Genomic DNA, 20570 nt, shown 5'->3' with positions numbered 1-20570 from the left:
TTCTTTTTAAGTAACCTTGACACAGTAGATTGGTTTCAGCCAACTTTTATAACTATATGTCAACTAGAAAAGCCCTCCTATCAAGAGTAATAATTATGATTTTCTTCCTTGGAGTTAACTATAAGTGGAGACAGATAGCAGCCCTGGATGCTTTTATAAAATGATGCAATACCACTCTGATATTACAGAATGATGTAATAGTGGCTTGAGATGACATAATTTTACTTATAGGAGAGTTAAGAAATATTAAACTTTAAAAGGGTGATGCAATTTATATGGTTGCCACTGTGTATTGCACCTGCATGAAAAGCTAATAAGAGACTGCATCCGGTAGCCAAACAGTATGTTGAATCCAGTATTGCACAGCACTTTGTATATGTAAAGTATTTTCACTTTAGTGTTTCAAAATAAATAATAATAAATCAGAAAGCTGACTCATTCAATTTTGAGCATGTTGCATGATATTGTTAAAAATATGCCTGTCTTATATAGATATTTCAGAGGAGTGTTATTAGATATGAGTAAATATAGTAGATAGTTATTTGACCTGATTTACTTCCTCTAATTTTTTGTGATGGGTTGTTATGTTCAGCTGCTTATGTAATTCTTGCACCTGTATTTTAGAACAAAATTCAAAGGAAAAATGTATCGAGAAAGAATTACATCAAGTTGCCATATATACCATAGACTTCAATTTTGTGAAATATGCTGAGCTCATGTGATATTCAGAATTTTTACTTTATTGTTTCATAAAGTAGTGGATACTCTACTAGTAGCAACAAAATTTTGTAGTGAAATCTGGCCCTTATGCTTTATGAAACAATAAACAGTATCGAGAAAGAATTACATCAAGTTGCCATATATACCATAGACTTCGATTTTGTGAAATATGCTGAGCTCATGTGATATTCAGAATTTTTACTTTATTGTTTCATAAAGTAGTGGATACCCTACTAGTAGCAACAAAATTTTGTAGTGAAATCTGGCCCTTATGCTTTATGAAACAATAAACATTGAATATCAAGTGGATTCAGAGTATTTCTTTACAATGAGTGATGCACCTTTGACCAGCCTTTGGTGCAGAAATACCTCATCCCAGTGCTGTTTTGCCACGGGAAAGTCCAAAAAATGAGTATTAATCTCATTTGCTAGACAAATGGACCCACCAGTTACAGAATAACCCATAAGTTTGGTCTGATAGGGAAATATAAATAGAAAAAACAGCAAGGATGTTTTCACTTCACCTAAATTCGCCCTGGGTTATTTCCCATTTAACTAACCCTTTCCTCCACTTGCATTGTTCACCCAGCTGTAACCTTCTGACTGGGAAATTCAAGCACATTCCTAGCAGTTAAAAGGTTAACTGAATTTTAAGAAATAATACAGTAATTATGGTTAGTGATTATAGTAATTGTATATTAATTTGTGAAATAAAGTAAATGTTCAAAGTGATGGCCATGGAACCATACTTATGTTACCTTGCATATAATTAAGGTCTTCATTGAGGACTTATAAATGTATTTTAAGTAGCTTTCAAAAATATTAAAATTATATGCAGCCAGTAGTTTGTAAGAGTTTGAGGAAAACCTAGTGGCACCCAAATGATAAGAGGAACGTTATCTCTTTTTTTTTTTTTTTTTTTTTTTGTTTGTTAGTTGTTGGCACATCGGCTTCTGTGGCCATATTGCAGCACCTCCCAAGGTTTTTGCACTTTCTGCTCTGATCCAAGCCCGAGTTGGGATTCGAACCTGCGACCTTTGGGTTGCCAGGCAGGCACTTTACCCACCCGGCTAGCCTGGTCGGCAGGAATGTTATCATGTATTTATTGATTATATTCTTTCAGTATAATTTCTGCCGAGTTGTATGATAACTAGGAAATTCTGTCTTCAGTGTGCTTTCTACTGACAACTTCAAGAGACTGATCTATCATTTTTGAGAAACAGGCTGAAGTTATGATTCAAATCAGGCACCAGAGTATAGTGACTGCTCTAGTGTTTCCCAATTCCATTGGTTCAGAAGTTGCTTGATAGCATATCCCCACTGTTGTACAAGAGAGTGAGTGTCAAAAAAATGTCTCCACTTTCAATGCAGTTTAAGTCACAGTGGTGCAAGGGAATTGAACAGTAATACCGGGCATTGTCTGTGGTACTGCTCTGTACAGCATAATGAAAAATTATATACCCTCACAGTTACAGACAGTGAACAGAACTTTCACGCTGATTGATTCTTATTTTAGTATTAAATCAGCTCACACCAACCATAAGAATAAGTATTTACTGTAACTAGAATATTTATTTACATATTAAATTAAATAAATATTTACAAAAACTGCTATTATATTAAATATACATGTAAAAACATTAAAACTGTGATAAAATCCTTGAGATAAAATACACTAAAATAAACCGGATTAAAAGCGATAAAAACGATAAAAATCTCTGGAGCTTTCGGAAGCTTGCGCTCCCTTCCTCAGCAGTAACAAAACTTCCTGCAGCACGTCCATATATAACAGGCTCACGGTACCTATACACGTGGTGCAGTCGGCGCATGGTCTGAACTGGAAGCGGAAATAGCTCAGGAACGTGTTAAGCAAAACCGTTCATCCGTACTTAGGATAATAGTTTCAAACAGAGGATGCATACGCATACCTCTGTCCCTATTCATAATATTGTGGTCGGATGAACAGATTCGTAGGCTCTCGAGCCATTTACGGTTCCAGAACCCATGCGCTCGATCCATGATAACCGCATCCTCTGGGGAAATTTGATGCTGCTTCTCCCAAAAATGTTCGGCCACAGCAGACTTATTGTAATCAGCGGTTTTTATAGCATTTGCATGCTCCCCCAGACGATCCTTGAGCCGTCGTTTTGTCTCGCCCACATAACATTCCCCACAATCCGGGCATTTTATCCTGTATACTACTCCACTACTCAGGTCCTTTGCTATTGGGTCTTTTACCTGAGACAACACTGTGTGCAACCTCCGCCCGGGAAGCTGCACACAGCGTGTTTTATAGCCCCGCAAAATTCTAGCGAGATGCTCAGTAACGCCCGGATAGTAAGGAATGTATGCGGTAGCGACAGGAACAAACGGTTCCTGACGGTAGGACTCTATTCCTCTACTAAATCTGTCTATGATCCTCTGGGGGTATCCGCATTTTCTAAGATCTGCTGTGACCCGTCTAATTTCACATTCTTTGTCCTCAGAGGTGGTGCAGTGTGACCCTGCTCTATCTAGTAGAGCTTTCACTACACTATTCTTATGCTGCCCAGCTTGTGCTGAACTATAATGGGTGTACTGGCCTCTGCACATAGGTTTTTTAAACACAGAAGTTTTTAGCCTAGGGCCTACCCTAGAGACCAGTACATCCAAGAAAGGAAGGGTACCTCCTGTTTCCACCTCTGAGGTAAATTGTATAAATTGGGAGAAGCTATTAAGCCAATGGAGTGCATCATCCTCTCTCCCCTTCTGGACCACGGTAAAGGTATCATCAACATACCTTTTCCATTTCTTTATGGGAAACTGACATCCACTAAAAACCCTCTCCTCTAACTCCTCCATGGCCAGATTGGCCACGATGGCGCTAATAGGAGATCCCATAGCTGTACCGTGAACCTGTTTGTACATAATACCTTGGTACACCATAGTGGTGCTGGCCAGACAAAGTTCCACACCAGAACAAATATCCTCTACGTTTAAAAGCGATCTACTACCCAAAGAGACATCATTACTCAAAGATCTTCTAACACAATATATTCCATGTTTAATTGGAATGCATGTGAATAGTGACACCACATCAAAAGAAATCATGCTCTCGTTTTCATTTACAGTCAAATCTTTCACAAAATTCACAAATTCTTTACTGTCTTTTATGACATAGTTGGACTGGCCCACTATAGGCGAAATCAATTTAGCCAAATACCCTGACAAAGCATATGTGGGGCTTCCTATAAATGATACAATAGGTCTGAGTGGGACTTCTGTCTTATGAGTTTTTGGAAGTCCATAAAACCTCGGGAGTTGACATCCAGTAGCATGTAAGAACCAAAAGGTCTCCCTGGAAATCTTCTCTGCCTTTAACCAATCCTGTACCAGTTTATTAACGCGCCGCTCTAGGCCAACCAACGGGTTTCTCTGAGTAACTTTATACGTATTATTGTTCTGTAAAAGGTCCATTGCTTTTTTGTGATAGTCTTCTTTGTTTAGGACAACCGTCGATCTGCCCTTGTCCGCAGGTAAAACCACAATTCCATCGTCTCTTCTCAGTTCATTCAAGGCCTTTCTTTGACTAAAGTTAAGATTCGGAGATACTTTCTTTACCTGGCTCAAAATAACGGCAGATTTAACCCGGATCTCATTAGCTAGGGCCTCCGGTAGCTTGCTGATGGCCCGTTCAATACCCATTGCTATCTCCGCAATGGGAGGTTTGGGAGGTACAAGCGTAAACTTAGGACCTAAATTTAAAACTCCCTCTTGCTCTTCCGTAAGTTGCCTATTACTCAAGTTGTAAACAAAATGAGTACTTCTATCTGTACGTTGTACTGTACCTTCTCCCAACAACCTATTAAACTTCATAATCTGTCTCTGTCTATAGGTGTCTGCTATCCTAATAACTTTATCCAAAACTAATCTTCTAACGAGAGCCAAATGTCTAGAAGATACACTACTACTAATAACATCCAAGTACATACCTATTTGCCTCCTAGTACCTCTTAACTCCTCATGTAACTTACGGATCCAAATATTCATGATCTTCTTTTGATAACACAAAGTAACCCACTTTAATCGGTCATCCTGAAATGGTGTTTTGACTCTAAAGCCATATGGTATCAGTCCATGCCTTTTGCATCGATGCGCAAACCTTAGATGCTGCTTCTGTCTGGCCTCTTTTATACAATACTTTTGATATTGTCGGACGTGTTGCACTACAAATTGGCCATAGCTACTAACAATATCCTGAAAAAGGCCTCTGAGGTTGGGAAAATTCATATTTTAGTATTAAATCAGCTCACACCAACCATAAGAATAGGTATTTACTGTAACTAGAATATTTATTTACATATTAAAATAAAATAAATATTTACAAAAACTGCTATTATATTAAATATACATGTAAAAACATTAAAACTGTGATAAAATCCTTGAGATAAAATACACTAAAATAAACCGGATTAAAAGCGATAAAAACGATAAAAATCTCTGGAGCTTTTTATATAAAAATCTCTAAACGATAAAAAAATAAAAATAAAAACGATAAAAATAAAAACGATAAAAATCTCTGGAGCTTTTGAATAGTGACACCACATCAATTCTACGAATTGATGTGGTGTCACTATTCACATGCATTCCAATTAAACATGGAATATATTGTGTTAGAAGATCTTTGAGTAATGATGTCTCTTTGGGTAGTAGATCGCTTTTAAACGTAGAGGATATTTGTTCTGGTGTGGAACTTTGTCTGGCCAGCACCACTATGGTGTACCAAGGTATTATGTACAAACAGGTTCACGGTACAGCTATGGGATCTCCTATTAGCGCCATCGTGGCCAATCTGGCCATGGAGGAGTTAGAGGAGAGGGTTTTTAGTGGATGTCAGTTTCCCATAAAGAAATGGAAAAGGTATGTTGATGATACCTTTACCGTGGTCCAGAAGGGGAGAGAGGATGATGCACTCCATTGGCTTAATAGCTTCTCCCAATTTATACAATTTACCTCAGAGGTGGAAACAGGAGGTACCCTTCCTTTCTTGGATGTACTGGTCTCTAGGGTAGGCCCTAGGCTAAAAACTTCTGTGTTTAAAAAACCTATGTGCAGAGGCCAGTACACCCATTATAGTTCAGCACAAGCTGGGCAGCATAAGAATAGTGTAGTGAAAGCTCTACTAGATAGAGCAGGGTCACACTGCACCACCTCTGAGGACAAAGAATGTGAAATTAGACGGGTCACAGCAGATCTTAGAAAATGCGGATACCCCCAGAGGATCATAGACAGATTTAGTAGAGGAATAGAGTCCTACCGTCAGGAACCGTTTGTTCCTGTCGCTACCGCATACATTCCTTACTATCCGGGCGTTACTGAGCATCTCGCTAGAATTTTGCGGGGCTATAAAACACGCTGTGTGCAGCTTCCCGGGCGGAGGTTGCACACAGTGTTGTCTCAGGTAAAAGACCCAATAGCAAAGGACCTGAGTAGTGGAGTAGTATACAGGATAAAATGCCCGGATTGTGGGGAATGTTATGTGGGCGAGACAAAACGACGGCTCAAGGATCATCTGGGGGAACATGCAAATGCTATAAAAACCGCTGATTACAATAAGTCTGCTGTGGCCGAACATTTTTGGGAGAAGCAGCATCAAATTTCCCCAGAGGATGCGGTTATCATGGATCGAGTGCATGGGTTCTGGAACCGTAAATGGCTCGAGAGCCTACGAATCTGTTCATCCGACCACAATATTATGAATAGGGACAGAGGTATGCGTATGCATCCTCTGTTTGAAACTATTATCCTAAGTACGGATGAACGGTTTTGCTTAACACGTTCCCGAGCTATTTCCGCTTCCAGTTCAGACCATGCGCCGACTGCACCACATGTATAGGTACCGTGAGCCTGTTATATATGGACGTGCTGCAGGAAGTTTTGTTACTGCTGAGGAAGGGAGCGCAAGCTTCCGAAAGCTCCAGAGATTTTTATCGTTTTTATCGCTTTTAATCCGGTTTATTTTATTGTATTTATCTCGAGGATTTTATCACAGTTTTAATGTTTTTACATGTATATTTAATATAATAGCAGTTTTTGTAAATATTTATTTTATTTTAATATGTAAATAAATATTCTAGTTACAGTAAATACTTATTCTTATGGTTGGTGTGAGCTGATTTAATACTAAAATATGAATTTTCCCAACCTCAGAGGCCTTTTTCAGGATATTGATTGATTCTTGACAGAGGTGTTTCATTTGTGGAAATTACTCGTTGCTTTGGCATCTGAGTTCAGTGGCACTTCAATTCAGAATGAAAGAACCTCTCTGGGTTTGCATTTTGAAAACAGATAGGACATCTTATATGCCATGACCAGTCTTTTTGGAAAGAGGTTTGGTTATATTGAAGGAATGTAAGTATCCAATAACTATAGGATAATAAATTATACTTTCCTGTTAATACTTGGTTGCTACTACTTCTTCTTTAACCATTGTATTTTGAAGTACTCCTGTGTTGTAAATAAAATTTGTATTAAAGTCTAACTTCTTTCAAAATATAATTTTGCAAATGCTGTAGTAAATTGTAAATACTTTGTGTGATGTTTTTTAATCAGTATTTCGTGGCTGGTATGCCATAAAGGAATTTCAGGTGGCCCTGAAGAGTTCATATTGACTAAAAATATGCTTAATGTATAATAATTATTAAAATGTGTGCATTTATGATTTTTAGCTGGGTCACAAAAAATTTCTTGAAATTTAAATAGGCCTTATCAAAAATTTTTATTTTGAAGATTTTAAAAATAAGAACAGATCACTTAAGTAACTTGGAACTTATATCTACATGAAATTTTGCAAAGTCATGCTCTTCCTCATTCACTGTACATCACAAAAGTTCTATTTAGGTATATTGCTTTCATTGTGGTCACCAAGTTCTGCCTTGCCTATTAGCAAATATATCTCAACCCTCTTAAGATGTCTTCCTGCTTATGAAGTCCATATTGTTTGGTCCCTTCAAAAGCATCCTAAGTGGCTTTCACTCAGTATGTAGGTTACCTTTCCAATCATGAAGATTAGGTTATGGAACCATTCAAAGTTGACCCCAACGACCTATAACATGTACAGTCATTAAGAGAACTTGGTAATGTTTCTTAAGGAATATAATTTCTATTTGAAGCATAGCAATTGATCCATTGAATGAAAATGCACATTAAATTGAAACTTACATCACAAAACTGATGTCTAGGGACCTCTTATGATAGTAATGGCCTCTTTGGTTAGCACGTAGTTAGCTGATCTCAGGCAGAAAGATTAATCCTCCTCGTTAACCATTTGGATATTTTAGTCTGCATAATATAGCCTGAAAACAGATGCTTGTTTATAGGCCATATTGTGCTATAGACATAATGTGAATAAAAAGATTATAGTAATATAATAAGAACAGATACTTGTTATATTGACAGCTTGTGATCCAAGATGTGTCAGTACACTGAGAAAGTCCCCCCCCTCACCTGAAACAGCTATGTCCAGGTCCATCATATCTATGAATCCTTCAGTAACATCAGATGCAGCTTGAAGTGGAATGGGTGTGCTTCATTTCAGGAATGAAAATTCCCTGAAATGAAGCACACCCATTCCACTTAAAGAATCAAACAAAATCTCATCTTCTATCTTTTCATAGATTCCAGGTGGCTCTGGAATCTATGAAATTCAAAACATTTAAAAAGTATCCTGCCACCTTTTTTTTTTTTTTTTTTAGCTTGGAAGAAACTCCACATATTGCTTCCCCCCCCCCCAACTTTAAGTATTGCCTAGACCTTTATATAAAAGTTACCTTCCAGGTACAGAGGACATTGTAAAATGTATTAATTAAATAACAAACCTAATGAAAAACACCAAAAATAACTTGGAAAGCAGAAGAAAATTAAAGATGACTCACCATGAAAACTAGCGAAACTTTTTATAAGATACTATAGGTTTCAATAACTGAAAATGCAAAGTTAGCAGACCAAATAGCTTCCATGACAATTTCAATATAATGTTCTCTTATAGCTCCATTGAAAAATTTCAGTTTGTCATAAAACCACAAATGGAAACTTGAAGCCACAAAACGATAAACGCAGCTGGGTAGAGATATTTGTATGTAGTATAAAATAAGTAGTAAATTACAGAATGTTAAGTTCACTTATTAAGAATAAACAAAATTGAGAATTTGAAGATTAAATTAAGAATGTTATAGAGATTTGTTATACAAATCATAAATAATTTATAATAATAGCAATACTAATAATGGTAAATAAAATAAACTTAAATAGGTACTCCCCATAGGAACTTAAATTAATTAAAATAAAATATCACAATAAGATTGTGATATACTGACCAGGAAATACTTCAGTCTAGTCTGAGTAGTATCCTAGGATTGAAGAAAGTTTCTGCACATGAAGTCCCTAAGCTTTTGACACATTATTCAAAACTTAGTTACATCATAGGCTCTCAGTGGAACATCTTTGGCATTTTGAGACATATACAAAAACATTTATGATTTGATTTCTGATGAAAGAAGATCCATTTCTTTTCCTTCCAAATGGACTGAGTCTGGTGGGAAGAAAGTTTCTGCACATGAAGTCCCTAAGCTTTTGACACATTATTCAAAACTTAGTTACATCATAGGCTCTCAGTGGAACATCTTTGGCATTTTGAGACATATACAAAAACATTTATGATTTGATTTCTGATGAAAGAAGATCCATTTCTTTTCCTTCCAAATGGACTGAGTCTGGTGGGAACAATCTTTATTTAACAATATGTATGTGCTAGCTGCAACCCACTAAAATATATGCAAGTCATTTAGTGCTATTGAAATTCTCCTGGCCTACATCGTTTGAATTTTGAAGGAACAATTTTAATTAATAAAAAAAAAAAAGCTCCTAAAAAGAAAATTACCATTATTGATTATATTTTTAATTAAAACTTTTCCCCTTACCATCAACAAATGTAGTTAGAGATTTTTATATGTGCACTTCTAAATGGAAACATGTCCTCAATTTATTTTTACATTATTAAAGTTGTTCTTGAATGGTTTTAGCCTCATGTTTTGCATTTACAGTGATTAATACCACAAACTTAATTTGTGATATTAACCACAATTTAAATTAAATTTTTAATTACAAAATTACTCACTGAATGAGATGTATATTTGCTCACAAACCTGCAAGAGTTCACAAGTTAGTCACTTGAGTATTATGGTAGATTGCAATGTTTTAACCAGTTTAGCATCATGTCACACTTTGTTGAAATTAAGGCTTTGTAAATAACTTCTGATACTTGATCATCTGGCAGTTACTGGATTTGAGCAAGCACTGGATTACTGAACGATTGCAATCAAACAAAAATCAAAATCTGTCATTAATAAATTGTCTTGTGTGTGAGAATTTTAAATTGCAGAATCAAGTTGCCCATCCAGGCTATACCAGTGAAAGCTCTCTATATCTCCAATCCTCAGAGATGACCAGGTTTTCAGCTGCAAGGTAGTGGCATCAGTCATCTGGGATTCTGAGGGGGTTCCTGTTATTTATATGACCAGGGGAATATTATTCCTCACATTTTTATAAGTTGCATGACGTGTAAAGCTAAAGTGGTGTGGAAAGCTCATAACAGGAAGTACCAGAGCAATATGCTGGCATACAAATTGATGGTTACAATGGGAACAATTCATTTGTGGGTTTGAATTTGTTGAACATTTGCTTTATTTACCTGATTTGGCTTCATCACACTCCACTTTTTTCTCCCAAACTGACAAAATATTTGGCTAGGACTTATTTTAAAAAAGATTTTGGTGTCATGGTTGCCATCAATGACTTTATTGGAGAACTTGAACAAACTTCCTTTGAAAATGGCATTAAAGCTCTGAAACCATGTTAAAGTTTATCAATAAGGAGGGTGATTATTTAGAGAGAAATAATGAGTTATCTTACTTACCTGCTTCTTTGATAGTGAAGACAAAACTCTACTCATCACCCATACATATAATTATTAGGAAAGCTTTGTAAAATGTAAGTTTATAAATAAAAAAGAACTGTGTATTGAAGTGTGAAATAAAGCAAAATGTAAGTTATAATGCAGAAAAATAATTATCCATACAAAGAAATAGTGCCCATGTTTGCATTGTACCACAGTGATTTTCATACATTGTGGTCTATAAATTTACTCTATTTGACTCTAACAAGATGGTAGCTGTCAGTGTTTAAAGTGAATAGAAGATCTGTTTTCAAGTAAAGTATGAGCTTCACTTGAAAGCCTGTTGGGATGGGCCCAAGAATTTTTCATTAAATAATGAAATCCACAAGTGGTAAAATGATCATATATGATGATTTTTCACTCTGTGTAGAGATCTTGTGTTTCACTTAAAGGACAGCAACTCAGTTTTTACTGAAACACATACATTCGTATCATGCATTCTGAAAGTAATTGTATTCCGAGAGCCATTACATCATTTTTGTGTTTAGACTCTTTCTATTGTAAAATTTATAATTGATTTTTCAGTTTATGTAAATTTTTTTAAAATTATTGTTGTTAATAATTGAAAATTTTGCAAATGTGTTTTGCCACTTAAAATACTCATTAATTATAATAAAAAAAAATCAATTGATTATACTTAAATTTTCAGAAAAATGTTAGTAGTATAATATAGAAAAGTGAAACAATTAATTACTCTGCCAAATTTAAGATTTCATGCATTAATTGCATGAAACTTTGACATCACTCCAACACAACAAATTAAGCCAATATTTATGAAAAAGACTTTGAAATTAATTTATTTCAGTGAAAAAATTGATTATTTTTACTAATTCTGCCTGTGTAATAGTGACATGACATCTTTTTTTTTTTTTTTGTAGCATTTGCTTCATAGCCATAAACTCATGAAAAACATGCTGTTGTTATGAAAAGATTTACTTTGTGACTTGGCCGAACACATTGGAATTAATGTGAACGATATCGCATAGCCTCACAGGCCCCATTTAGCCTACATGAAATGAGCAAAAATCTAAACAGACAAAAAAAGCAGCACATACAAGACTAAAGATACTATTGAGAAGGTGAAAAAAAAAAAGTAACTACTAATCCTCAACCAATGAGCCACCAGAATTAAATATTTTTCTGCTGAGCCTGTCACCCGATGTGATACTATCACTGAGTTAATGCTGCAAAATTCTGAATGTTTTAGAAGATCCCATTTCTACCACTGGGCATCTTTCACAATAGAAAGAATAGAATCTTTCACTGAATTTTGACACACTACGATTTTCATAACTGCAACATAGAATTGCCAATTTCTGTGAGCACACACAATTTAAAAACTTTTATTAACATTTGTTGGTTGGTACCTTTTTTTTTTTTCTGGAGTAATCCTGCTGTTTTATATAATGACTTGTTAACACCCATCCAAATGGTTTCTCCCTCCATGGTATCAAAAGTTTCTATTCCTGAGAATTTTAATAACGTGTAGTAAAGTGTCATTATATACATTTTTTTTTATCACTTCAATTTATTTTCTGCTCTACAGTATTAAAATAAATTTTAGTGGTTCAAGATTATATAAGGAATTGATTCATTAATGAAAGGACTTAGCTCTTCTCTAGCCTTATATGTAGGCACTTTTCAATGTAAAAAACCATATATTTTAAGATTGATTCATATTCATCCAAAAATGCATTCTTTATTTATACCTGTTTGTTTGCTATTTGCCAAAGTTAGTCAAAATATAATCAGTCAAAAATTAAAACATATCACATCTGATGTTTAGAACTTATAAGGAGTGTTCAATAAGTTATCAGCCCTGACACTAAATATGCCTGATATATAAAAATACCTTATTCTCATAAGTGTCTGTATCTTATTTGCACAGGTCAAGCTCAATGGAGTGAAGTTCAGAAGAACAGAAAAATTTCAAGTAGCCAACTGAAATGAAAACATGTTAGGAAATGGGAGCATTGGGCCATCATCAAACTTTTGTTAAAGGAAAGGAATAGACAAAAAGTTATTTATGAAAGCTGTATATAGTGATATATTCTGAATCCAGATAAAATTTTGGTCGAAGCATTTAGAATGAGGCCAAAAATTTCTAGATGACCTTCACTCAGGATGAGCAAAAAGAAGTGACAACTCCAGAAATGTGCCAAAAAATTGAAGACCTGGTTATGCAAGGTTGGTGTATTAAGTGTCTATGATTATCAGAAAATGTACTATTACTGAGTGATCATTTCTGATTCTGACTGTCTTCAATGAATACTTGGCCATGTTAAAGGTAAGTTTTTGCTGGGTACCGAGAATGTTCACACCTCTTCACAAAACAGTGCAGAGCTCAAATTTGCGAGAAAAATTTAAATGCACATGATACATACAGATCCTTAAGGGTTTCTTCCAAGAGTTGTAATTGGTGACGAATTGTGGATTCATCACTGGGATCTGGAAACAAAACAGGAGTAAATACAATAGAAACACCATGAGTCACTACCTCCCAAAAAATTCAGGACCCTGCTCTCTGCCAGGAAGATCATGGCAACCCCTTTTTTGGGGGGGGGATAGAACTCTTTTGATAGGCTCTGTGCCACATAAAAGAAAACAGTCATTAGAGATCCTACTGTTCTCAAAAATTTCAGCAAAGCCATAAAGGAAGAGAGAAGAAGGAAATGATAATGCTTCTGTATATAAGAATTGCTACTCTGGGAGGAGACTGTGGATTCTAGAAGTTAAACCCTCCACCTTGCAATTCAGATCTGGCTCTCTGATTATTTCCTCTTCAGAAAGCTGAAGAAACACCTGCATGGTCAGCAGTTTTTAAGTGATGATCTCAAGGAAGCTATAAAATGCTTTTTCAGAGACCAAGAACAATGAACAAAGACTTTTTTTTTTTCAGGTATTTCTTCTTTGCTCTCAAAATAGAGGACATGTATTGAAACTCAAGGGGACTGGATATATGTTGAGATAAACAAAATAAAAAGTAGGCTGTTTGTCTATTTATTACTTCAGGTAGATAACTTTTTGAGTGATCCTTGTATTTTTAAATATCACCATCGTGCATATTTTTAAACTATCATTTTTAATAATAGATGCTGATAAATCAGTATTTCTGAAAATAAATTTTTTTTGTTTGTTTCTCTAGAGTTCAGGGATTCAAGATGATGATCTTCCTGGGACATCAGGTTCACTCAGTAGTACTAAAGTCCCAACTTACTCTATGTGATTAGTTGCTATTCATTCCATCTTCATTACATCCTTTCTTGTTGTAGTTAAATTCGTTGCTATTTATGGATTTTTGTTTACTACTTTTATTTCTCTCTTTTTTTTTTTAATTCTGAAACCAACGATGATAAAAGCATTTATGTATAGTTTGCTTATGTGAAAATTCGTGATTAAAAAAACTGTTTCCAGATTGTTTCTGTGTCATTTGTTTCTTTTTCTGAATATGGAAAAATTATTTCTGTGGAGAAATTGTGAAAGCAATGCTATGTTTCGTAAATTGCTCTCTAAAGATTTTCAGTTTTATCATTGTATTCTTAGACTTCTTATACTTAGAAATTGTTGCACACATTTGATCAGCTTAAATTTAGATAACTATTATTTTCAGATACATAAATTTTATAAGTTGTTAAAATGTATAGCAATATTTATTAAACATGTGATAATTACTTAAGTAGTTATGAATTGGCATCATTTAAGTATAAATATATGCCAATTCATAACTACTTAAGTAGTTACGAATTGGCACTAAGTACAGAAATGATGCTATTGCACTTGTACTTAAGTTACTATGCATTAGTAATTAACCAGTTACTGAAACCAGTTTGATCAAAATTGTTAGTTGCACAACTCCGGCTTTCTGTAGTAAAGTTGTACACCCTTTTTTTAACATGTGGCTGCATTTACCAATTAAAAAAATATTTTTCCTGGTCGGCATTGTTGTAAAGCACTGAACGTATTTAATATGACCACTGTCACATACAAATTGATCTTTTTGGGTCATTAGTATTAGTAGTGCCGAACGATGCAGGAAAGAGCATCAGCAAAAAAACCTACTCACTCACCCCTGTCCATCCTCTCTAAGAATTTGTCTAGTTATTCCTTGAATTTATTTCAAACTACCCACTTCCACAACAGATGAAATTCCAACAATCAACCACCTGCTGGCTGAAGGCAAGCTCGCGATCATCCTTTCTCAATTTAAATTGAATTTGTCCATGTGTGGGTGGGTGGGTGGTCTTAGCAAGTGGAAGAATGTCATTGAGCTTACTCAATAAACAATTTAATTTCTGAATTACAGCGTAATTTTTTAAATTATCTGATTTATGTGACTCCAAACAGAGATTATTAAAAAAAAAAAGACCTTAAGGGATTAGAAGTAGAAAATGCTATTCTCACATTTTTGAAAAAGTTTCTTTTTATACTCTGATAGCTTCAGTGTAGAGGAGGTTACTGCTATGGCAGTTAAACGGATCCAATCACACAACCTTTCATTTCAGTCCTCGTGACATGCTTAATGTCATGCGGGCTGAAATGACCCTTGTCAATGAGCCAAAAAACCCTAAAACAACCAAATAAGAAATATATCGTAATTTTCATTGCATGATTTGCTGAAACGAATAATTTTTTTCTTTTATTTTTCAGTTTATTATGTGATACCATAGCTGTGGATCCAAATCTAGCACATTATTTAGAAAGAAAAAACTAAACCCAAATCTGATGAGGAATTTTAACTTTATATATACATCAAAAGATTTTAGAATGGCAACAGCAGGATGCAGTGTACCTGTGTGCACCTTCATATCTGCTCTTATGTGAGATGTATATGCTTTTCATTGAAGCAAGTTGCTCACCTGTCTTTTATGGTCACTGAAGGAAGAAATGTTCTTCCACAATTACACTACTGATCAGAGTGTGTTCCTGCCAGTTACATCCAGTGTCCAGCTCTTGGAAAAATATAAGTTCAAGTCTGCATTGGATGGAGGTGGAATGTGCTGTGATAGATGCATTTATTAAAATTTTGACTCTACTATATATGTACTAGAATGTACGCCAATCCCAGCTGACTAAAATGTCTGCTTAATTCTAGCCAACTGGAATTGGCAGAAATCCCCTGTTAGTTATCCACCTCTGACACAGTTTTTTTTTTTTTTATTGGAAGGAGCAGCAGTGCGTAGCACACACTTCTTGATTAGACCGGGGTTCGAGCCTGTCACCACCAAATACAGAGGATGCGGAAAGGTCAGGGAATGACCACCACATATTCCCGGAGCAATGTGGCCTTAGTTGCTAATGCTCCTAAAAAACCAAAATTAACTAACTAACTAACACAGTTTTTCTTCTTCATTGCCACTTTGGCCACGTTGGACCTATTTATTGTTTTCCAATAATCTTGCCATCAAAACAAGTTTGTACAATTTCAAAAATTTCCAGAATAAATTCTACATCACATTTATCAAGCTCAGTTTAAAATAATTCCCATAAATTAACAGTTCTTTAACATGGTCCCCTTCCATTCCCTCCACACTCTTGCCACTACATGAGATTTATAAGAAACAATTAACCCTGAAAGATAGTTCATGGTGAGGATGGACCCTGAAAGATAGCCCATTGTCATCCATGTTTCCCCTTACAACTGGAGAGTTATTGATCACATACATGATCAACTTCCATCCACTTTGGATGGAAGTTGATATCTAGAGTTAATTGAGACTTTCAGAAGAAAAGTATGTTGGTGAAAATAAGTTTTAACTTATTGCATGTTTCTTATAGTTTAAAATCTGTTCTGTTTGAAGGTTAAGTCTTAAACTTATTCATTAACATCACATAGCAGTTTCAGACAACACTGAAGCAAGATGTTTATTGGACTAATCTCAGTATGTCTGTATGTGAAAATCCCTCCAAGTTTGCAGTTTCTGAGATATACCAGCATGTCTGGTGCCGACTACCATGCCATGTTCAAAATCACTTAAATCTTTAATCTTGCCTTCTCACACTGAATTTCATAGTACATCTTTACATATCTACCCACGTGCTTTATATCACATGGTACAAATGTGATGCTGTTATTGATGGAGCACTCCATTTCATGAAAAGAGTAGATGTACCTAATGAATGACCACTCAGTGTGAGTGAAAAGGAATATGTACATTATAAAATCAAAGATTCATTGTATTCGTTCCAATTTTTTTACTTAAAAAAATTGGAACGAATACAATTTTCATTCCAATTTTTTTACTTAAAAAATTGGAATATAACAAATATTGGTAGGCATAATAAAAATTATCCTTTCTGTTGATTTTTGTTTACTTGTAATTTTTTATTAATATGTCCCTTTATTGTATGTGTATTACAATTTAATATTAAACTTATCATTTATTTATTCTGTCTTCCGTTTCGCTCTATGCTATGTAATAACTCACCATGTCCATTTTTGAACATATTAATAAAAAATTTTATTAATTGGGTTTGAAAACCTCTATTTCTCTAAACAAGAGAACTGACTTATACCACATTTCTTCTGAAAGATTCAATTAATAAACGTGATTAGGTATTTTTGCTCATTTTTGAAAAGCAGTGTGTTCTTAACTACTGCATTGATGTTTTAATGCATTAATGTTAATATGCGTTGGTTTGCACTGTTACTAATGAGCAATTGTTCTCAATTTATTATACAATATTAAGTTTTAACTCATTTGGTATATTAGTAAATAAATATAAATCTTTGACTCAAAAACTTTTCCTGGTGGCTACCTGAAACGATGAGGTTCTTAGGTTAACAGATATATTGAACCTATCTCCATAGCCATAGCTTCATTCCAATTCAATTCAATTTAACTGTTCAAACTGGAAAATATTAACTGAAATACTAACATTATCAACTAAGGATTAAATGTATATTTTTGTCAAAAAAGAAATAAAAACATCAAGGCAATAAAGTTGCTTTATTCTGAAATTGTAGGATGCTTTGGTATTCCATTTTATTTTTCTGTACCTATGAATATTTTCATCTTTAAAATGCCTGGAACATTTATATGTTCAAGGATTACAAGAGGGATTACATAGCCATTTCAGGAGTAGAGTGCTTCTTGATTAGACCGGGGTTCGAGTCCGTCACCACCAAATACGGAGGATGCGGAAAGGTCAGGGAATGACCACCGCATATTTCCGGAGCAATATGGCCTTAGTTGCTAATGCTCCTAAAAACCAAACAACAACAGGAGTAGAGCAATGTACACTTTTAAGTTGACCATGGTTCATCCCCACCTGATGGCTAAATGCATTAATTTTCTTGTGTTCTTTATCATGTAAGCTCCTGCAACCATATGTGCCATTCCAGGGTATAAACAAAATTTATTAGAATAAGTGTTTGGCTTTTCTCTGCATTTCTAAATGTTTGCGAATAATTCCGTTTTTTGATAATTATGAGGGGAGAGTGTTGTTATCCTTGGAATTCAGTTTCCCAAGGTTCATTTATGATGTTTAAGTCTTTGTGTGGTTTTCTTTTTTTTTTCCATTTCCCATTTTTTCAAAGTATTTCATGATTACTCGAAGTTTTAACATACAAGAGGACTCATCTTTTGTTTCCCTTCACAAACTGCATTCTTTAGTTAGACCATTATTACTTAGCTCTTCATATTATTTCGATATTCTTTGGTTATTAAGAATTTTCAGTAAGAAAAAAACTAAATTTGAGTTATTCTGAAAAAAAAATTAATTTTTTTTCTTAATTTCTGATTTTTAATTTTTAACTCTATCAAGTTTCATCTGCCCAGTTATAGTGATATTTGTAACTCCATAGGTTATAAAGACAACTTATTTCTTTTCTTTAAATTTTAAACATATAACTAGATGAAATATTTTTTTTTATGTAACTTATTTTTTATTTAACATATATATATATTTTTTTATGTAACTTATTTTTTATTTAACATATATATATTTTTTTTTATGTAAACCCCAAACACAAAAAGTATTAGTACCTATAGTACTTAGTATGTGGGTTGAAAATTGAAAAGATGAAAGAAGGTACTCGTTGAGATTTAGTCTTCAATTTCTATAGATTGTAATTTTCAAGATTATCCGTGAGGAGGTTTTAAAATTGAAAAAAACAATTTTGGAAATCCCCAAAAAGCTCATATTAGTTTTATCCATGCATTAAACTAATATGGGAAATCCATGGTTTATCTAAAATTTATAATTATAAAATTATAATTAAATTGCTAAAATGAATAGTTTGGTTAGTCTTCAATACATTCTTACCCATGGATCTTTGCGACAATGAGTAATAGGCAGGTCTAGCTCCACCACTGCTTCGCAGTATTGGAATATTTAATTCTGGGAGGAAAATAGCTTCCTGATTTTAAACCAATTCCAAAAAGGGATAATCGGGAAAGTTTGCCATTGGTTATAAATTAGGAAACAAATTTTTGCACAGAAATAGATAGCAAAGAGGCATTCACTCTAACTCTAACCCAAAATTGTGGTGATTAACAGTCAATCACTGTGAAGTGGAAGAGCTAGATCTATAGCCTATCAATCATTGTTGCAAAGGAAGAATGTGGGGGTAAGAACCTTGTACTTAACCAATAGTTTAAAATAAATAATTTATTTACTTGCCTGTTTTGCCAAGGTGTACATGCATGTTTGGTGAGGGATATCGAAGTGTATAATGCCACCTGTAGTTTCCATTTATTCTTAAAAATGAAACAAGAATAGGGAGAAGGAGAAACATACCTGAAACACTACTACCAGACAATGGAACTGGTAGCAATTAAATATCTACGGGGACCCCTTTATAGTTGTCATTTTTTGTTTTTCACTTAACACAAGACAGACTACATTAGTTAAAGAAATTAACAGTCTGTCTACACTAATTTCTTTATTTTTGATTACAGTGGCCGGACAGTAATTAATATTGTGTATATGAAGAAAATTTATAAATTTTGTTAATAATTTTTATCAATATTTCATCAAAATTAAAGATTAATCATTTTAGGCTAGTGCCACTTTTGAACTTGATTCCCATTGGATTTGTGATGTATATACAACAAAATGTTGCTATATCCAGAACATGGTGCACCTTCAGCCTGCCATGGTCTTGGGGTATTTATTCCCCCTCTTCCAGCTGTTTTAAAATAGGAAAACGAGTTCCCGATTTTAAAACAGCGGCAAGGGTGGGATAAACACCCTAACTAACGCTGACCCTAACAGGTTAGGCACTTGATTTTCAAAGGGGCACCGTGTTCTGGAGTTTTACCCAAAATGTAAAGCATAATATAACCTCCAATGATGAATTTAATATTTTCAGGTTGACATCAGTCATCATGCAAAATTGCTGGTTCCACAGTTGGTAATTCATGTCGATGACCCCTGTTGTCAAGGGAGAGGGAAATATCCTTAAAAAAAGGATATGTAGAATAGGTGCCTATTTTTGTACATGTTGCTGCTAATGATATTAAGGGTAGGAGATCTAAAGATGTACTGAACAAGGGCATGACAATGTTGGGAAAAAGTTGCGAGTTAGGATTAAATTTGAAAGTATCTGCAATTCTGCCCATACAAAATCCATGAGTACCCATACATGATAGAAGAGAATACATGACCCAATGCCGAGCAGTGACAAATGATGTTTAATTTTTATAAATGCAAGGTTATTGCATCTGGGTAGCAGTAATCCCAGAATGGCATATCAATTGGGTATGCCACAAAGTGATAGAGAATGAAAGAGCCCTAGAAGTCATTGTTTAGTCCAACATAAAGATTTCTGAACAGTGTGGACAGGGAAGCTTGTGGGGTTCTGTCAATGATATACAGGAACTTTGCTAGCAAGGACAAGAAGGTGATTGCTTTGTTC

At 34.6% G+C, this 20570-nt stretch overlaps 1 protein-coding gene across 3 annotated transcripts in view; it reads left to right on the top strand.

Moving 5' to 3' along the window:
* Nucleotides 1-13966, top strand: part of CSN3 (COP9 signalosome subunit 3) — a 137595-nt gene extending 123629 nt beyond the window's left edge. The window contains exon 16 of one of the 3 annotated variants that reach the window (XM_090386744.1): nt 13857-13966. In XM_090386744.1, coding sequence (XP_090242870.1) covers nt 13857-13858 — 2 coding nt within the window. In that variant the 3' untranslated portion in view covers nt 13859-13966. The remainder of the gene's footprint in view (nt 1-13856) is intronic. The other 2 variants (XM_090386745.1, XM_090386741.1) reach the window with 2 other exon arrangements.
* The last annotated feature ends 6604 nt before the right edge of the window (nt 13967-20570 follow it).

The sequence above is a fragment of the Mastigoproctus giganteus genome, chromosome 12, assembly GCF_048544385.1.
Source record: "Mastigoproctus giganteus isolate SK-2022 chromosome 12, ASM4854438v1, whole genome shotgun sequence".
Classification (NCBI taxonomy): Eukaryota; Metazoa; Arthropoda; class Arachnida; order Uropygi; family Thelyphonidae; genus Mastigoproctus; species Mastigoproctus giganteus.
The sequence above is the reverse complement of the archived record's forward strand: the minus strand, read 5'-3'. Positions and strand labels throughout refer to the sequence as shown.